Raw genomic sequence first — 19,263 nt, 5'->3', positions numbered from 1 at the left:
ACGAGGAACAGATCGTTAAAATTGATGATCATCGTGCGACGTCCATCCGATACAAATTAATTAAGAGAACGAAAGGTGAAAGGTAACCGTCACCAAAACCCAGAAATGAATACAAAACACAACCAAAATATTATTATTTTTTAGTGCAAGAAAATTCATACAGTAATAAAAATTTTATTTGTTTTGATATTTTCAATCCTGATCGAAACCGGACTATGCAAAGTATTGCTATATTTATTAATCATGTTTTAATCATGGGACGAATGAAAATGGACAAAGTAGTTCATAACAAAAATTCGTTTAAATTGTGATTTATGTGCACAATAAACTTGTTTTTCGAAAGGAAGAATACTTAATTTGCAAATTTAATTCGTCGGTTTTCCCAAATTCCATCTTAATGACGCTTCATGTATTTTATGCACTTTGCTGTTTCATTAACTAATCGATGCTGATCCTTGTACAGAGAACTTACTGTGCGAATTTCTTCATCAGAATTGTTAGCATGTAGAGTTATCATTTATCTATTGATTTAGTTCTGTAATTAAATATAACGAAATACTTTTTTTGTAATTCTCTTAAAGTTACACAATTGCGTTTCCTCGACCATTTGCTTGCAAAACAACTAATTGCGATGAAAATATAAACGATTGGAAATTGCTCAACTATCTTAAAACAGCAATATTATTATGCATGTTTTTTTGTGTATTCTCGTCGATTTGATGCAGATCATTTCGTTGCGGTGCCTCTTATTATTGTTTTGCTTCGTACGTTATTGTTGTGTCTGCAAAGAAATTCAATCGGCGAATGAAACTGTGCAATAGCGGTATCGGCGATTATTGAACTATTTCAAGCCACGAACGATTTCCAATTGATTCAGATGCGAAACGGTACAAATGCAAATCCTCCAAGTCCCTCGAACCGTTGATGATGACCGGTGCGGCAAACGGAGGCGCGGGGAGAACTGTCGGATGATCGGCGCCTCCGAGCGGAAGACTCGATAAATAATAATAAGACGAGGAAGAAGTACAACTCGATCGAGGGGAATTGCGTAATCGAAGAAGCTGAGGAAGGGCTTCGCGGAAACCGCAGCGACGGCCGAGGAGTAGATCGATTTTCGTTTCCCTTCGATACGATATCGGCCTGGGAAAATCGCGGAGGAGCGAAGAAGGAAAAAACATCGTGGTGAAGTTTTTGAAATGCAGAAAACACGGCGCGCAACAACGGCGGCGGGTGATTAATTATTTATGAATAGGAGAAACAGAAAACACGACCAGTAATTGACCGACGATGACCATATTCGTATACATTAATAATTAATTAATAACAAAAGGTCGATCGATTCCGAAACCAGAATTTACCATCAACTTTGAGTTATATTTTTCCCTTTTGGTAGCGTTCCAAGAGAAAGTCTGCTGCATTCAAAATTTATAGAAAAACCCTGGTTTAATCATAATAATATTAATTGTATTTGTTAGAAAGTTTTCCTCGTAACTGACAATAAACCAAATGGTAGAGATTTCAAATAGATTGTTTTTCCATTAATTGCTAAAGTCAAATACCGCGTCTATTAACTTTCGTAAGTTTTGAAACATCAATGGATGCAACCCAATTTCCTAACAAAAAACTTACTACTTTAGCTACTTTCCGTTTTATTGCGAATGTCACCGCTGCAAAGTGTCTCATCGCTTTTTCATCCCGGAGCAGCGGACGAACGATTAGAAATCCAATAGCTCTTTGATTTCTTCATTTCCACCGCGTGATTTTTCCCATTTCTTCTTTCCGCTTCGTGCCACTTTTGGGCTCAGCATGCCGCTAATTGCATCCAGATTGCAGACGAACACGCAGCCAGCCTCCACCACCACGATTACTACCACCAACGATAAATCGAAAACTGGAATCGGGTTAACTAGTCGGTTTCGATTTAATCGCTGCTGTGTTATTTCACTTTTTCGCCAATTAAAAACAGTTCTCCATTTGTTTTTGCATAATATCTTCGATTTCCAAGAACTAGATCTCCACAGAAAAATAACGCAGCTAAAGTATACAGGGTATCATGACAGAAGCGTTACAGTTTAGTTCTTCCATCAATTTTATTAGCACACATTTTCATTAGCCAATACATCACATAGTGCGGCTTCCATCAGTATGCGGATTAACTATATAAAAGTATGAAAATTTCAAAACAGACTACATTTTAATTGAGTAAAATAAAAAAAAATCTAATAAATAGTATACAAAATTATTTTCTTTTTTAATTCTCCCATTCGTCATCATTTTTTGTGGCTTTTCGAAACCGGAAATATCTTGAAAATGGCTTAGTATCCGCACTATGCGAGGTATTTCTATATTTTGATGTAAATTTTCTAATTTTATTGTGTTATTATTAACCCTTTCCAATCCAAATTTATTTTGAAAAAAAAAATGTTTTATTCAAATCTTTATAAAAGCAGTTACTTAATCATAAGAAAACATGTTACCTGTTTTTTTTTCATTATTCAATATTACATACTGCTAAAATACATCTAGCTTGAATTTACATTAGTTGCATCCATCCAGTTTTAATCGTCGAAAGACAAAATTGTATTTAAAAATTAATTATTCCAATTGGAATCACTGGACTGGAAAGGGTTAAAACCAAACAGTTAGACTGCAAATGACGATACTCATAATAAATGCATCAAATATGATAATAATATAGTAATACGAAACTTATATCTCCTAAAAACTCAGCAACCTACAACATAAAGGAATCACCTATTCTAAATATATATAGTTATTATAAATACACGAATATGTGACCAAAAGTAGAAATGGAATCGTAACCAAGGACTTCATCAATTTAGAATCCGAACCGAACGTACATGTACATATTATTATTGTTTTTTTATAGGAATTACGGATATTCCGAGAGGCGAACGCGTTCGGCATCGTCGATTAGAGTGGTCTACGTGCGAAAGAGAAGAAAGGATTATTAAGATTTTCGTCTGTGCCATAGATACACGAGGAATTTATTAATGATTTCTTCGGTTTTTACGGACGCATCCGTACATACCAATAGGTTACGAACGTTTACAATTTATGTCCACAGGGAAAAAGTCAACAACAACAAACAAAAAGAGATGGGAAAATAAAGCTTTCATTCATTATTGGAAACGATTTGGTAATAATACTTTAAGGAAATGTCGACAATTATTATTTCCTTATATCGGAATGTATTTATTTCTGGTTAGGCAATAAATATGGGTTGTGCCGCAATTGCAATTGTTTTGCGTGCAAGTCTTCTTTTTCGAATAGGTTTCGGTGGGCGGTAATTTTTTCGTTTTACACTTCTGCATTCGATTGCATAACAAACAGTTTACGGTCCGCGGGCGACGCGAATGCGTAATTCGAATCGCCGGAGATAATATTTCGTTACGAATGAATCATGAATATGATGTTGTTTAGGCAATAGGATAATAATGGTGCATCGCGTCCCTCCATGTATTTGCATGTGGGATTCGACGCTTCGGAACTGGTTGTTTGTTGTTCGTTTCGCGGCCTGCTGGATTCGTAGCACAAAAAAAGTGCACGAGCGAAATGAGCGTTGAGCATCTGGGACTACTGCTAGTGTTGTTTCGTTGTTAAAAACGGAACGCGAAAGGCAATACGCCACGGCTAAAATGGTTAGTGGGTCAATGTTAAGCCAAGTGAAACAACACGAAGTACGCGCGACATTCTCGTTGTTTTTTCGTTTTCGTTCTCAAAGCGTCCATCAAAATATTATCGTTTCGCCTTCTTACGAATGATCAAAATAAGTGGAATGGTTGGAACGTATATAGGAAACGATGAATTCTCGAACGGCCGTCGTCGCTTCACCTATTCCACGTCTTTGCATAACAACTAACGCCCAAATTACTGGGAAAAACGACTTTGGATGCAGCTGGGAAAACGGTCGAGGCGCGAGGTCTGTAACTGTACGCGCTCGTTACCGGAAGCACGTGACCACGAATGGACGATTACCTCCAATAAGTGTCTTAGGCTACTTTCCTCTTTGCTGGTCTCCGGTGCGTCCATCACGGACACCATTCGATTAATTCCAGATCGAATTAGAAAACGATCCAATTAATAAACGTTCTTTTACACGTCTACATTCATTTCTTACAATACTTTACTATTTAAAGCAAAAAATTGCCATCAAATCACTTATCATAATAGTATTTCCACAACTGTTGTCATGTGTACCAACTATACATTTATCAATGGCATGCAGTTGGTAATTATTAGCTGACTGGCAGTAAATGAAATTCAAGCTGATTTATCCTGATGTATCCAATGTTCTAGCAAAGTTAATGAGACATTTGATTGAATTTGTGGGTCTCATATACTTTTTATTTGGAAAACTCATGTTAATTTGAATTTGGGGACCCATCAAATTTGAATTTAGAGTCTCATTTTTGTCATAATTTTCAAGTGTCGATAATAAATAAATAACTCGACTCGTGGGCCCTTGTGTCCCCTATTAATTGGTATAGCGTATTCACATCATTAAAATTGGAATTGTCAATTCATTCTTTATCCATATTTTCGTTACTTTTCCAAGGCAATTAAGCTAGATGTATAAATTAATGCCATCTCCTCTAAACTTTATATTTTTTCCCGAAATAATTCTTAAGTGAATCAAGTTGTATTATATAGAAACAGCGTTATAAGAAAACCGCATTATATGCAGGACCGTATTAAGTTGTCGTGGGCCCTAGGCATTAAACGTAGATCAAAATATGAATTCTTGGATTATAATTTAAAGAAATTTCATAGACAATAAATTATGTCCGAGAAGATTTGTTTGAATTTGATAAGTTTTAATTAAAATATTTTCGTGGGTCCTGTGCACTGATTCTAGTGTGCATAATTGATAAGACGGCCCTGGTTATGGCAATTTTTATTCCACGCTATATGAAAACCGTTTTATGAGATTACTGCGTTATAAAAGGATTTACTGTAATTCATTACATTGGCTCTAATAAAAATTATTTTGCTCTCTAAAAAAAACATCTAAAAAACTTATTTATTAACTGCCACGAGGGCATAGAGCACCTTTTTACGGTTATAAAACAAATATAAAAATAAAGTAAAATTTATAACACATTTAAAATTAAGATGAATACAGCTGTGCTGACAATTATGCCAACTTGAATAATATATGTCAGTATATTTAATTATTTATGGTTTCTCTCGTAAGTGGAAGTTCAGTCATACCTCAGTTAGTTTTACTTCTAGCAATGAAGCCTCTCAATATAAGGAAATCCGGAATTTCAAGCCTTATTTTACATAAAAAATATTAAAAATTTAAGGTCAACGCTCGGCAATCATGCGATTAAATCTTTTAAGAAGAAAAAAACTATACTATTAAAAACGCAATTGAAAACAGTAATAGCTCTTAGAAAGAAGTCACTCGGAACTTTTTAAATGGAATTTAACGCAAATTGTGACCAATGATCCAGATGTCTTAATTAATAGGTTGAAAAACAAAATTAAACTAATTTAAGAATTTTCTACAAGAAAAAGTAAAAAAATATTTAAAAAAAGTACATGAAATACATTGAAAACGTTTTATTTATTTTGAGTGGAAATACGATAACTCTTCGACCAGATGCATTTATTTATATAGAATTATTTTTGTTCTTATCTTTTATGACCCATATTTATTTTGAAATTTATGTTCTAAATTAATAAAAATAAAATTGAACTGCTACAAGAGCGTTAAATGAAAGATAAAGAAAGTACGAATGATTAACTTTTTCTTCGTATTTTTAAGTCTTCTTTGTTAGATATATAATAATTAAATTTTAATAAAGCTATTGTTTACAAAACAAATATTTCATATTCTTTATGTATAATTGTGTCCCTATTATGCCCATATTTTTTTTTACCTCTGATAACGAGGTTTCGCCCGAGTTAACTCGGGATATTAGTTTTTGCATAAACTTAAAAGCCCGAGAATATGAATATGATGATGATTTATTAATTATTGTAGACTAACCGTTATGACAATAATAAATTAGTGAAATTACTGTTTGCAATAATCTATATTAATAATAAAGTTTGAAATTCAGCAATAAAAAAATTGGAAAAAAATAATACAAAACTTAAGTTAAGCAGTTAACAAAGTACTTTCGTGGAACGCATCTTGTTCGTTAATCGAGGTATAACTGCAGACATTACGTTCGTCAATTCGCATATTATATGTAATGTGTATCATGATAAATATTTGTATCATGATGAGGATTCACTGTAATGATATGCCTTGCGCCCCCGACAACGCAACTTAAATCCGGGAAATAAAAGTCAAGGTAATACTCATTTTGCAATTAAGAAAAACGTTGCATTTTATGTAACAAACAGTTTTATTAGTTATCTCTTAGGAATAGCCACTGGTTAAATACTGGTTACACGATATGCGAACACTTAACATGTAAATAAGAATTTCAATTTTATGTCGCATTGGAAATAAGAAGGAAAAAAAACAAATGTAAGTGCGCACGGCCTCGGGTCGTTTCCGTTTAATTGCGTTCGCCTTTTCATAGATTCAGTTTGCAATTACGGGTATTTTGTGGACTCGAGGTGCGTTCGACACGCATTGTTCTCAAAGAAATCGAGAAATTGTAATCGGTGTTATTGGGTCAGTTCAATTACAATTTCCAATTGACGCGTTTTCTTTATTCAAATCGAAACACACTGAAAACGAACGTCCAGTTTGTGCATGTTTATATATGTATATATACACATATACATTTCAGTTATTGACTTTCTCCGATTCACTAAAATGTTATTTATTTAGGGATTTGGTCAAATGCGAAAATAATCATCGGGTTGGTGCCCTGACGTTGCAGTCGATCGGCTCACCCAAAAACGTTAGACAATCCTTCGCATTCTCAGTTCTGTGTATGTATGGATGGGCCATCATTGTAGCCCACTCATCGTGAATCACTGTTACTCACCCAATGCACCAAAACCATTGTCTTTGGAAACGTTAATGCTCGAGGATTTGCATTCATTCGAATTGTATTCCATTCTATACAAATTTACAGTCCGGTTATATTTAGCGGATAATTGGCTTCCTTTGTGCGCGTTTCCGAAATCGAAAATCGGTGCGTGAAGAATGTTATCTAAATAATGATAGATTATCGAGAGGATGAATGAGAAGGAGCAGGAGAAGATCGCCGAGGGAGGATGAAGATGAGGATGCAGCAGCGGCTCCCTTTTTTTTCTCACACAACTTAATATAGTATTTATGCGCCCGAATGGGAAAACTTTCCTGTCCGGACAGGTTTTTCCCTCCTCTTATTTCGGCCAGAGGAGACGAGACAAAGAACACTTTCTCAATGGCCGCGCGACGAGGGCTGATGGCTTCTACCTTCTACCTGCGACCCAAAAACTGCACCTCTTCGAACAACTATCGCACAGCGAAACAAACGAAAACAGTTGCATTCACGAAATCAAATAATTTTGCATTTCTCACAATAACAAAAAAAAAATAATATGTCACCATAAAATATATAAATTATTATACTTAAGGAAATATTATTGTCTGGTCCATTACAATTGAAAACAAAAACAGGAAATGGGAAGGCCTTGGCGATTCGATATGACCGTGATTTCGGACAAAAGAACGAAGTTAAAGTCTTTGGTTCCGCTATTTGATTGCAATCTACAGTCATTATTCCTAACATCACCAAAAAAAAAGAGGAAAAGAGGACGTAACTATCTTCAAGATTTAAAATCACATTTAGTTAACCATCTGCAAAATATGACTAAACTGATAAAATCACTTCATTTGCAAAGGCTTACAAAAGTTCCAAAGAACCCACAACAAACAAAAAACTAAATAACAGTAGAAATAAACTTGTAAGTATACTTTTAACAAATGTCGAAAATTGTATAAATTCATGTTGAGTCTACAAATTGGGTTACTGACTCGGTCGTAGAATAATACAGAAGAAACCAGTAGAAAAAGCTACTGAATCGGAATGAACGATGAAAGTTGCGAAAGGTAGCAAATGTCTTACATACTGCACTTTACATCAATATTTGGATATGAGAAAGCTCACTATTTTATGGGTGCCGCGTTAGTTGACAATCGATCAAAAAGAAGTTCGAATGAATTAGAATATCTCGGCAATATTTTGAAGTGATCAATTAACAATGTTGCATGCACATTATACGTAACAGAAGACATAAGATGTACATAAGAATATTACAATTTTATACAAGTCATAAAAAAAAGGTGAACTTATTTTTTCCCTTCTGTCATGTTGATACATCATAATATACAATATTTTTATTGTATATAGAAAGAAATGTTATCTAATATTACAAAGTATAGCAATACCTCGCATAGTTCGTATAATTGGTTCAGCCAATACACTGAACTAATCGAGGATTACAAACCGCACAAACTAAAGAGCAGAAAAAAGACTTGACTATATAAAGTCAAAAACAAAGTACAGCATTAGCTCACATAGTCCGGATATTGGTTCCGCCAATATACCGAACTAATCGAGGATTTAAAACCGCATAAAGGGAGTGAAAACCGATCATTTGTATATAAAAATATAATTTGTGTACAAATTGTTTAAAATTTAATTTGTTTTGGAATTTTCAAACCTTATTTAAACCAAAAACACGAAAATATAACGTTTTATTTAACTTAATTGTGGTATTTAGAAACTATTCGATTAGTTAGATTTCGAGATTTCTTTAAATCCATTGATTTTCTATCTTTCATTTCAATCTTTAAATGCTTATATTTTCTGTCTTCTATTTCATTCATTCATTAACTTATATTATACTCTCGCAGGAAATACATAAAATCCAGATCGCTTTCTCAACTCTAATTTGTTTTACGATTTAATGTCTACAAAGATTTCTAATTGTATTTCATATCTAATAACATTTCAAGATTTCCTTTCTTCACTTGTTTTTTTTTTAATTATTCATGAATGAATGATTGTTAAATTTAATTTAAAATACGGCAAATAATAAAATTGTTTTTTTATCACTTAGCAACAATAAAATATAATTCGGGATGGTTGAAAACAAAAGTTAAATATACTAATCTATTAAAACGGAGATGATTTCTCTATTAAAGTACTAAAAATTTCAAGAAATGCTCTCAAATTTCTTTGTTAATATTCAATTATTTTCGATTCAATTATTGTTAAATCAAACTGAATCTATAATACGCAAACAACAAAATTGTTTATATATCACCTATCAACAATTAAATTGAAATACTATGAGGTACTTTAGGTTGGCTAAAAATAAAAGGTAAACGAATAATATTTAAATTGGTAAGTACATTTCGCCAATAATAAATTGATATACAGTACGAACGTATTAAGGACGTATAGAGGAGTAATACGTCCTTAATACGTTCGCCGATCCTAGAACACAACATGTACTAAACGTATTATTATCATAAGAAGGGGAAAACGATTAATCTGTTTCCATAAAAAAACTATTATTATTGGCATATTATACATTGATGGGGATGTATAAATTAATTTAAACATTACTTAATACTAAAATTTATAAATACAAAAGCAATTATTTCATCTAATAAATAAAATTTAACATTAAGGAAAATTAAGTTTACAAAAAATCTGCATAAAGCACTTCTGTCTTATCCTCAGAATATTTCGAAAATGTGACATTATCTAGTCAATCCAGATAATGCTAGTACGGTTTATTTGGACGTTTTCGGGGTGGTACTTCTCTGAAAATATTTGTTTTCGCCTCAAACCAAGACTTAATCAAGTTGGACTTATTCCAAAGCGGACATATAACGAATTATCATTGTATTAGAGAAACGAAGATGAATTGTTAGAGAAACAAGTCTTAACTAAATTTACAAGAATTCGCTGAAGAAGCTAGTGCTTGTCACCGAGTAACCTCTTAAACAAATACAGAAACTAGTGCTAGATATAGGATCGACTTGCGAAATGGTAACAGAGAAAATGCAGATTATTCTTGGAATTACGCAAGTGCGCGGCTCGTTCTCGGTATGAAATTTAAAACCATACAAAGAGACAAAAGCGGAATCGGCGTGAGAAGACGTCGAGGATTTCGCAATCCGCCACAATTGCGTGCGTATTTCCTGTCGCTCATTAGGAAAATTGGAGGAAGGACCTCTTGAAGAGACGTACAGACTAATTATGGTAATAATAAGATAGGGGAAATTACGGAGAATCGAAAAAATAAATATATATATGCATTGGATCTTTTAGTTGATGCGTCAATGAAATACCGGTTGATTGGTGGTGGCGGTGAAACACAGGGATAACTAGATTTAGTTTTTTTATTCCTTCGGGCCGTCTTCTCTTATTTGTTGGGGTTATTAAAATCAAACAGATTATATAAGTATAAAAAAAAAGATATTGAATGGAAGAGATAGAAAGAGTTGGCTCGGGGATGGAGGGAACGAGTGGGACCTGTCTGTCTGCCCACACACGCTACGGCTGCCGCAGGACCGTCAAAGAGATTGTAATCTCGCGAGGAGAGAAGAAGTAGAGATGAAGGAAAAAAGGCATTATGTAACCACCCGGGTCGTGTGAGTGAGTGTGTGGAGCGCTTTTCGGCGGTTACGAACAAGTTCGGGTCACTTTCTCTCTCTGTTTCTCGTTGCTGCTGCTGCGTCTGTAGGCCTGTCCATCTTTATGTAACAGCGTCGGTCTCTCGTTTATCAATAAATTAAGCGAGAACTAATTGGAACTAGTATAACTCGAAGAGAAAGGCCGGCGCGAAATGTTATGGTAATCGTTGGATGATCGACGATTTTCGATTCGGGATTAAACATACACACACACGCATGATGAAAGATAGAAATCTTGTCCGCTAGCACTTACAGACTTATACACTTTATTGCAGTTTGTTTTGTTGACTTCATCTCATTTCGATTCTGCAAAGATTTCTAATTGCACATCATCATGTGTATTTTCTATTAGATATTTAATTTGTCATTTTCTTATTAAGTTATTCTCTTGAATAAACTGTAGAAAATCATCTCAATTGATCTTATTTTAATTATGCAAAGATTTCTAATTATAATTATCTCTTAGTTATTCGCAATAAGTCTACAAAATCCAATTGACTTCATCTCTTTTTAATTTGTACATAGATTTGCATTATTCAGATAGAATTTTCATTTCGTTTAATTTGTTGAGTTTATAAAATTTAATGCTGCAAAGTTTTTTTTCACTTCCATCCAGTTTCTTTAGTATGGCTATCATTCATTAACATGAAAACATATCTTTAATTTATTAATTGTCTCGAATAATATCTGTTTTCGTCCATTAAATTAAAAATTTCTCAAGTATCATTTGCGTCCCTCGCCACCAAGAAAACACTATTACCGGTACATTTGGCGCCCCTACGCTTGATGCGCTTGGAGCTGTCGCCCCAACCGCTGTTCTGCACGTAAAAGCTCTCCATTCTGAATTCAATAATTTAAATATCAGTTCGGACTTGCTTATCTTAATTAGATTGTATCAAGATTTCTAATTGTGAATCCCATATGTTACCAAGCTTTTAAATATTCAAAATACTTTGCATCCATCGGGTTTATTCGTCTGTTTCTCATTCATTAAATTGATATTCTCTTGAATGAAATGAATGAATACATTTCAATTTTACTTAAATTTCTATAAATCATGCATGAATTCTATAAACTTTGATATTATATCAATTAAAATAATATTATTATGCATATGTTAGAAAAGATTTTAAAATGAAATCAAACACGCAGATGGAGAAATTTCATCTACCAACTCTTATAGACGACAGCCAGTCTGGTGTGTTGTAGTTCCAGTTTGTTGTTGATTTCATAACTTTTTGATTCGATAATAATTACATTAGATGTTAAATTTTACATTTCCAACAGATTAATTACTATATGCGCTTTAAAGTACTTTTAAATTCGCTAAAATTTCTAATTTTATATTATGAATATTTTATATTATCGATGATTTTCAATTAACATCTATTTTGTTGCGTTTCTGCTCTAGTTCGTTTACTAATTTAATCTAATTTTGATCCTGTAATGATTTTTAATTATGTATAATTTATATCCATCTAATAACAAATTAATTTACATACTTTACGGTCTTTCATTCATCAACAAATTTCTCATTTTTTCGAGATTATTGCATTTTTTGACAATAAAAGTTTTATTATCATTAATTATTCTCTTAATTGAAAGAAATAAAATTAAGATTATATCAAATTATTATTCTTTGTTTCTATGTCACTTTGTATCCTTGTAATGAGATTACATACATATGGAGAAATAAAGAAATCTCGTACATTAACTCTGATAGAAATCCACTTTATTGCGCGCTTCAGTTCCAGTTTGTCTGTTGACTTCATCTCATTTTGAGTCTGCACAGATTTCTATGTATTAGATAACCAGTTTGATTTGCACCTTTGTCAATGTGGAAACTTTCTTGTAAGTGTCCGAACACACCGGATCGAATTAATTAATATAAAACACTTGATGGATCAAACAAACAAATAAAGGAAACATGCAAAAACATGTGACTTCATCCGAATTAATAAACTTTACCTGTAGGTGGGAACAGAAATTGAGATATCACCGAAATCCGATGGTGATGATGATGGCGACAGCGAGGTCCACGACGACATCCTGTTCCCAGCCATCTCATTCTCCGTTTTTTATTTATATATATACACGTATATACCCTTCAGTTGACATTAATTACCGGTGATTACTTCGCTCCGACTATCCTTCCATTTATTTCTTGTAACCCCCTAAAGGCCCACCGTTTCTCACGGATCCCCAAAGAGGAGGAAGAAAGAAACGGAGAGAGAAAAAGAGAGGGCAGACCACCCGCACGGACTCGTATGCGTGCGTTGTCCGAAAGAAATATGAATAAAAAAAGAGTGTGTAATACGAAAACCGCATTCAGGTTTCCGGCGTGAAGCAACGAAAATGATTTCGTTGAAGAAAAAAAAAAGATCATCGAAAAAAAATAATAATAAGCGAGAGTAGTGAGCGTCCAATTGCTCCAACACTCGTTTTTTTTGTGTGTTTGTTTTCAGTTACTTCTTTTCGGTCAATGTTATTACTTTTCGGTTTCCTGTCGAAGATTTACGGACTGTGAAATTAGTAAAACTAGATCATATTATATTATGCATCAGCAACAAGTTCGTGCATTAACATTTGATCAAAGAAAAAACTTTTAATTTTGAAAATATACCATACTTTCGTGGATTAAATTAAGACCTTTGATTCTTCAATTCATCATAGCACGTTTTCTTTAAAAAAAATATGTTTGCTCTGCGAGTAAAAGCTATTTTTCTCAATGTTTATTGTTCCAAATAAATTAAACCCAATTAAGATGTTTTCGGGTACAAAAAAATGCAGGAAAATTAACATTCTGTTTGTTTTATTACCGAACTCATTTTGTCTTGCATCGTTTTTCCTCTCGGTCTTTCACTCCGACCGACGAAACATAACAGTTATGATTTACGAAACATTTTTTTTTGTTGTTGCTTTCTTTTTCCTTCATCTCTGTTTCGGCCGTAATGAATTGCTCCGTCCCTCTTATATAAGCGACATATAATTTTATACATGTATCTCGGTTTAACAGCGTGCATCATGCACGATGGGATAGTTCGTCAACCTTTCGCTTCAATTTAAAAAACAATATTGATTGAACGCGTGCCCCGACGTTTAGTTTTCCATTGTCCGAAAACCCATTAAAGCCAATTAATCTTTGGGCGAAACGAACCGTAAATAATAATAAAAGAAACAGAAACTCAGCAAAACAGAAACCAGTTAGAAATCGCACTGCAAACACTTTCTCCTCTCCCTTTATCACACGCGCCCAAAACAAAAAATAATATAATGAAAGAAGCGGCAGAATACAGTACCATTGTCGAGTTTTGCGTAATGTATATTCCGTACATTCTGACGCAATGAGCGTAAAAACTGACAACAAAAATGGTAACCGAAGAGCGACGTGTAATTATGTATTCTCTATCTCTCTTTCACTCTATCGGCACGTTGAATAGGATGAAGAGCTAGAGGGAAAAAAGAAACAAAACGGCTCTGAATGTGTGGTAACAACCTAACTGTATTGATGTGCATGCTTTTATAAACAGCACACTCGCATGGTGGATGAGAGGATTACAAGGTACACCAGTTCCGACTATTAATTAACGATGATCGCTAGCTGCTTTGACCTAGACCATATATTTATGGCATGGTTATCTCACAGATTTCCGATATCCATGAAGCTCAGTTAATTTGCCCATCGTCCAAGAGTTTCCTACAAATTTAATCCTAAAATTCATTCGATTTCCGAAGCATGCGAAACATGGCAAAATATTTAAATGGTATCATAAAGATAATAATAATAATAACCGACGAAATGTCGTGCATCGTATACACACGTACAGATAAGACGCAGCAGAACAGAAGAAATCATTTAAATGAGCGGAGTTTGCGTTTCCCATAATTAGCCGCTTCCAACGACTGTTATTAAATATACTGCTGGGGTCGTCACGATCCGAGACAACACTCTACTCTCCAACAATTTACACATGCCCAAACATACTCAGAAAAGAAGAAAGAATGAACGGAGAAGGAAATACGCTCTCGGCCGCCTGTGATCATCCCGAATCGTATTTACGTAAACGCATTTAAGTTGTTTCGGATGTAAATTGAAGCGGCTTATTATATCGAAACAAAAAAGAACTCGCGCTTAATTACAATTAATAACAAATACAAAAAAAATCCCAGATCGTAATCGCCGTAGGAACGCCGAAAACTTATACGTGAAACAAAACAACAACGACCTGAGGAGCGGGGTTTAAGAGAAAAGAAACTGTGAATCCATTACTAGGAATGAATCAGATAAAGAGTCCCGTCGACTCGGCAGATAGATGCCCACCCCACACACATACACACACGCTAATTAACGTTGCTTGATTAAAGTTCAAGAAACTTTCATCACGAAAACAAAGATCATACAAATATATTCTATTCGTTCGCGACTGCTTTTGTTACCGTTTTTGTTGCAGATTATTACCTAATCGCGCATAGACAAATCTATGTCAACTGCAATAGAAACTAAAGAAACCTTTACGTACATGCACTTTCTTGAATTAATTTGAATTGAAGCATAAACGATTGATTCCTACCTGGATCGGAGTAAATCTCTTCGCAGTTGGCGGAAATCTGCAAGGAGGTGATAAAAGAAAATCAATTGAATTGCTTTAAAAACGTGTGCGGTTTAGAAAATTGTTATTGGGCTATAACTAATTGGCGAGATGTACGTGATCTCTCGAATGAGCGATGCATTGATGGCGACAAAGGCACTTTTTGCAACAAAAAAATATATCAAAGAAAAAGCGCGCGTGCCCCAGTAAACTACTTGTCGTGCGGGAACAAAACAAAAAAACATAATAAAATAAGGACGAAGAAAAGAACAAAACGCTGCGTGAAAATAGACAAGCAGATAAATTGTAAATTAAAGAAAACAAACAAACGCGTGTTTCTTTATTGTTTATGGGGAAAGCCGTCGCAAAACGGAGTAGAAAGCTCTCCAATTGAACGCGCGCGCCGCAAAGAAAAACCTTTTTCCACGAGATAACAATAAACAATTGAATTATACTATTGGAATGCCGAAAAAGCTGTGCAACAACTGTCACGAGGGGTCACGGGCCGCGCGTTTCCGGTCTCCGAGGCAGGAAGTTACGTGTAATTCCTGAGAGATATAATTGAGGGCCCCGGTTATGTGGTTGAAATTCGGTGATTGTGCTAAATTAGAGCCATGCAACGGTCCATTTCAATTATAATATTTGTTTTAAGCTCTAAAATGTTTAGTGTGCTTAAATAATTTATATCTAGCAGTCTGGTACAAATAACTATTAAATAGAAATAAAAACTGCTAATGCACAAAATCAATAATAAAAACTAGCATAATTTGTATTGAAAATTATGCACATTCAATAACAAAATTGATGTGAGATCCAGTAGACTGTTGACACATTACAAGGAACTAAAATAGGTTAAGATTAAGCTAACCTGAAACATAATTTACCTACAATATGAAAAATGAAAGAATCAACGTTTTAAGCACCAAAGCTAAAACAAACTAATACAACATACTAATACAAGTATTAGTTACTAAAAGCATGATGGAGGGAATGCTAAGAAGGAAACTACATACAAATTGTTTACTAATCTATATTTTCTATCTTTTGGAAAGTAACTCACTCAATCCAACAGGGAGATTTGGTACAATCGAACAGGAGGATCTGCAGGCCACAAGAAGTGCTTCTGATCGGGTGTTGATAAAGTAACGAAACCCAGACCGGCTTCACCTACAACAAAGTATCCCCAATTGATTCAGTTTAAGTTTATCACTTTAATTGCATTACGAACCTAATAACCGAAGAAACGAGCCGAGTGTATTCGAATTGCGCTCGGTGCAGGCTAGTATCCACTTGGTCTGCGGTTTGTGACGCAAGAACTGTTTAACCGCGTTAATTAACGGGTCAAAGAGCGAGTCATCGTAGACAACATCGGCAGCCAAAATTAGATCCGCTCCAATCTCTTCAACGTCCTCGACGGCTTCCCAGGGCAACGCTAACGCAGTAATCCTCGACTGCTCGGGCCCGAAGTTTAACTTGATGTTGTACTTCAGATTAGCCAGCACGGATTCATGGCAATCGGTGGCTACGACTTTCGAAGCTTCTGTGCAAGATGCAACTGTTAGCGAGGTCAGTCCTATCCCAGATCCCAGTTCGATTACCGTTTTACCCTTGAAAATCTCCTGGTTTTGCACACACCACTCGGCTAGTGCAATCCCCGCTTGCCACGTACAAAGTCCTAAAATGTCAAAACGCTAAAATAATGTTTTTTAATGCTAATCCATACGAATGTTGTTTACCTGTAGTTCCCTCGGAAATAAAGTTGGCGTTCTCCTTTAAAATTAAATTCAATTGTTCGGAAACGCGGTAATGCTTGAAGGAGTCACCGGTATTTGGCGTCGCCACCAGTCGGCCGAAAGCGTTGTAGACGACGTCGTGGACCGCCTCCGATGTCCCTAACCTATCCAAAACGTATTTCACAAACGCCTTCTGATAACTCACCCTCAGCGGATGTAATATGTTATCAGAGGAGTCGACAGTTTGCTGAATAAACAGTTCCTGGTCCTCCCACGATAAATGTTCTAGGAAATCCTTAACATATTACAAATAACATATAATGTCAACGTACAAATGCTACCTCTACATGTGGCACACTCACCTTCCAATCAATTTCAGTTACCGGAACACCGCAGAAGAACTGCTTCTTAATTACTTCCAATTGCTTATCACACATCTTCCAGTTTGATTGCTCTACTATAAAACGGCTTAGCCATTTCTTTTGTTTTCCTCATAAGTTCCCAGCTTCCTACACAGATGGTACTTAAGTTTTTAAATATGGAAAATTACTTTATTTTACTTGAAAATAACTTTCATTTGCTAACATAAAACCGAATAAATATTTTCAATACGATTTATTTACACAAAATAAACATTTCTTAAAATTTAACAAATGTTTTGTAACTTTGGTTGCCTATTGTTATAGGCAATATCAAATTTATATTTAAAAAAATTCAGACGTTGCTTATATCATGAGTGGCCAAACTGTATCTTCAAAGTTTGGCTGTGTTAGTATAATAAATAAAATATTATATATATTTGAATTACTGGACAAATTTATTGTACGAACGCAACACGAGGTATACAAATGCTGAAAACTTTAGTCATATTTGAAATCACCGCCGGCTTTGAAATCATAGCTTCTCGATTTGCGTCGTTTCCGCTTCAGAGTGCCCCTTTTGCTCTTGTAAGCCACCTTGTAGAAGTTGGCAAAGAGTGCCACCATAGTCAAAAGATAACCAATGGTAAAGCAGTTCAACCAGAATGGTGCTTTGCATCTATTGTACATCCCAACGATCAGATGCAATATTACCACAAAGAATTGTATCTAAAAATTAATGTAGAATAAAAATTAATGTAGAATTATTCTTGTTTAATAAATAAATTTACCAATTGTATTTGGGTCAAGTAGCGTTTCCACCAAAGGTACTTTTGCATTTGAGGTCCCATCGCAGAAAGAAGATAGTAAAGATACATGATTACGTGCACTAGGGCATTGCAGAAGACGCTGAAGAAGGCTGAAACATATATTATTACATATTGCAAAGCATAATTAATATTATGTTTGAGCTACCTTGTCCGCCTGGCGAATACAATGATCCTATATACCAGTTGAATATCATCGTTGAATGGTGGTAGAGATGCAGGAAACTCAGTTGCCTTTGTCTTTTTCTTAGTACAAAGAACACCTGTAAAGGTATATGGTTACTAATGTGCGTTAACTATATGCGTGGATATTCACGGTGTTGCAAAGATCGAATACTTTGGATAGATAGAAATACCAAAACGTGTTCGCCATCTATAATTATAGGAATATAGTATTTATATAGTATAGATTTGATCTTTAAAAATTGGTATTACCCTATCGACCAACTCGTCGGAACCCTTGCCGACTGGCGTGCATGATAAGCTGTAATCTGCTAGGTAGGCACTCATAAAGACCTCCTTGCAGATGTACGCGGAAAAGCACGTCTGAAGCGCGTTGTACACGATGATCACTAGACGCAAGTCGAAGGGCTTCCTGTTCTTCATTAGTCTGTTCAACGTGAGCAGCGTCAGGAAGTAGCCTGTGACGATGCCCACCAAGTAGGCGGGCGAATTTAGCAGGACCCATCGCGAAACCCTCGCATCTCAAAAGAGACAACATTTAGAGCCAAGAAAAAAGTTACCAAAGAAAAGCTTTCTCACCAGGCTTTCCTATGTAGCGCTCGAAGAACGGGGGAATCGACTGGCCCAGGAAATCCATCGCGAATTTTCACACTCAACTTTATGATTGATCACGACATAAATAAATAATTGATACCGGAACGTCAACGTCAAATTACCAAAAACGACTTTGATCATATTAAAAAATTATTAACAAAAGCAGGGAGAATTGTCATTCAAATGGTGTAAAAATAATAACTATTTTGCATTTCATTTTTGGATTCATTTCCTCCGAGATTTATATACAAAAATACTTTACAATTTATATATATATATATCTGTATAGTAATAATATAAATTATCAATTAATATTTCGCTCAATTTAATGAAATCAATAATAGTAAT

The 19,263-nt window shown here is 34.8% G+C and overlaps 4 protein-coding genes across 5 annotated transcripts in view; 1 reads left to right on the top strand and 3 right to left on the bottom strand.

The window, feature by feature from the left end:
- LOC108557518 (MICAL-like protein 1) overlaps nucleotides 1-16,311 on the bottom strand; it is a 29,140-nt gene extending 12,829 nt beyond the window's left edge. The window contains exons 1-2 of the mRNA XM_017914050.1: nucleotides 16,280-16,311; nucleotides 15,202-15,238 (exon numbers count right to left, since the gene is read on the bottom strand). The gene's annotated coding sequence lies outside the window, so the exon portion shown is untranslated. The remainder of the gene's footprint in view (nucleotides 1-15,201; nucleotides 15,239-16,279) is intronic.
- Nucleotides 16,312-16,650: 339 nt separating this feature from the next.
- Nucleotides 16,651-17,459, bottom strand: LOC108557529 (protein-lysine N-methyltransferase EEF2KMT). 2 transcript variants are annotated; one of them, XM_017914064.1, is made up of 4 exons: nucleotides 17,315-17,459; nucleotides 16,956-17,247; nucleotides 16,818-16,894; nucleotides 16,651-16,774 (listed from the first exon to the last, which is right to left on the bottom strand). In XM_017914064.1, exons 1-4 carry the CDS (start codon nucleotides 17,387-17,389, stop codon nucleotides 16,742-16,744), a joined length of 477 nt encoding a protein of 158 aa, XP_017769553.1. In that variant the 5' UTR covers nucleotides 17,390-17,459; the 3' UTR covers nucleotides 16,651-16,741. The 2 variants fall into 2 exon arrangements, with proteins under 2 accessions (XP_017769553.1, XP_017769554.1); XM_017914065.1 differs by having other exon boundaries at nucleotides 16,651-16,759.
- The window catches only part of LOC108557530, a 38,693-nt gene continuing 36,165 nt past the window's right edge, over nucleotides 16,736-19,263 (top strand). Inside the window, exon 1 of the transcript XR_001890862.1 lies at nucleotides 16,736-16,785. The gene's annotated coding sequence lies outside the window, so the exon portion shown is untranslated. The remainder of the gene's footprint in view (nucleotides 16,786-19,263) is intronic.
- On the bottom strand, nucleotides 17,769-19,143 carry LOC108557524 (elongation of very long chain fatty acids protein 4-like). Its single transcript, XM_017914058.1, has 6 exons — nucleotides 18,901-19,143; nucleotides 18,574-18,842; nucleotides 18,455-18,511; nucleotides 18,287-18,401; nucleotides 18,103-18,230; nucleotides 17,769-18,040 (listed from the first exon to the last, which is right to left on the bottom strand). The coding sequence occupies exons 1-6, from the start codon at nucleotides 18,956-18,958 to the stop codon at nucleotides 17,813-17,815; spliced, it is 855 nt and encodes a 284-aa protein (XP_017769547.1). The 5' UTR covers nucleotides 18,959-19,143; the 3' UTR covers nucleotides 17,769-17,812.

Source organism: Nicrophorus vespilloides, unplaced genomic scaffold (genome assembly GCF_001412225.1).
Source record: "Nicrophorus vespilloides isolate i.1.1-1 unplaced genomic scaffold, Nicve_v1.0, whole genome shotgun sequence".
Classification (NCBI taxonomy): Eukaryota; Metazoa; Arthropoda; class Insecta; order Coleoptera; family Silphidae; genus Nicrophorus; species Nicrophorus vespilloides.
This window is presented reverse-complemented; position numbering and strand designations above follow the sequence as displayed.

What these genes read in the sequence shown, in the direction of transcription:
- LOC108557529 (XM_017914064.1), bottom strand. Translation starts at nt 17,389, where the DNA reads ATGTGTGATAAGCAATTGGAAGTAATTAAGAAGCAGTTCTTCTGCGGT. An exon ending in TAACTGAAATTGATTGGAAG is followed by an intron (nt 17,248 to 17,314) that starts GTGAGTGTGCCA and finishes TAATATGTTAAG; the next exon opens with GATTTCCTAGAACATTTATC. An exon ending in AGATTTTCAAGGGTAAAACG is followed by an intron (nt 16,775 to 16,817) that starts GTAATCGAACTG and finishes CCTCGCTAACAG; the next exon opens with TTGCATCTTGCACAGAAGCT.
- LOC108557524 (XM_017914058.1), bottom strand. Translation starts at nt 18,958, where the DNA reads ATGGATTTCCTGGGCCAGTCGATTCCCCCGTTCTTCGAGCGCTACATA. An exon ending in TATTCGATCTTTGCAACACC is followed by an intron (nt 18,402 to 18,454) that starts GTGAATATCCAC and finishes ATACCTTTACAG; the next exon opens with GTGTTCTTTGTACTAAGAAA. An exon ending in GTATTCGCCAGGCGGACAAG is followed by an intron (nt 18,231 to 18,286) that starts GTAGCTCAAACA and finishes TATATGTTTCAG; the next exon opens with CCTTCTTCAGCGTCTTCTGC.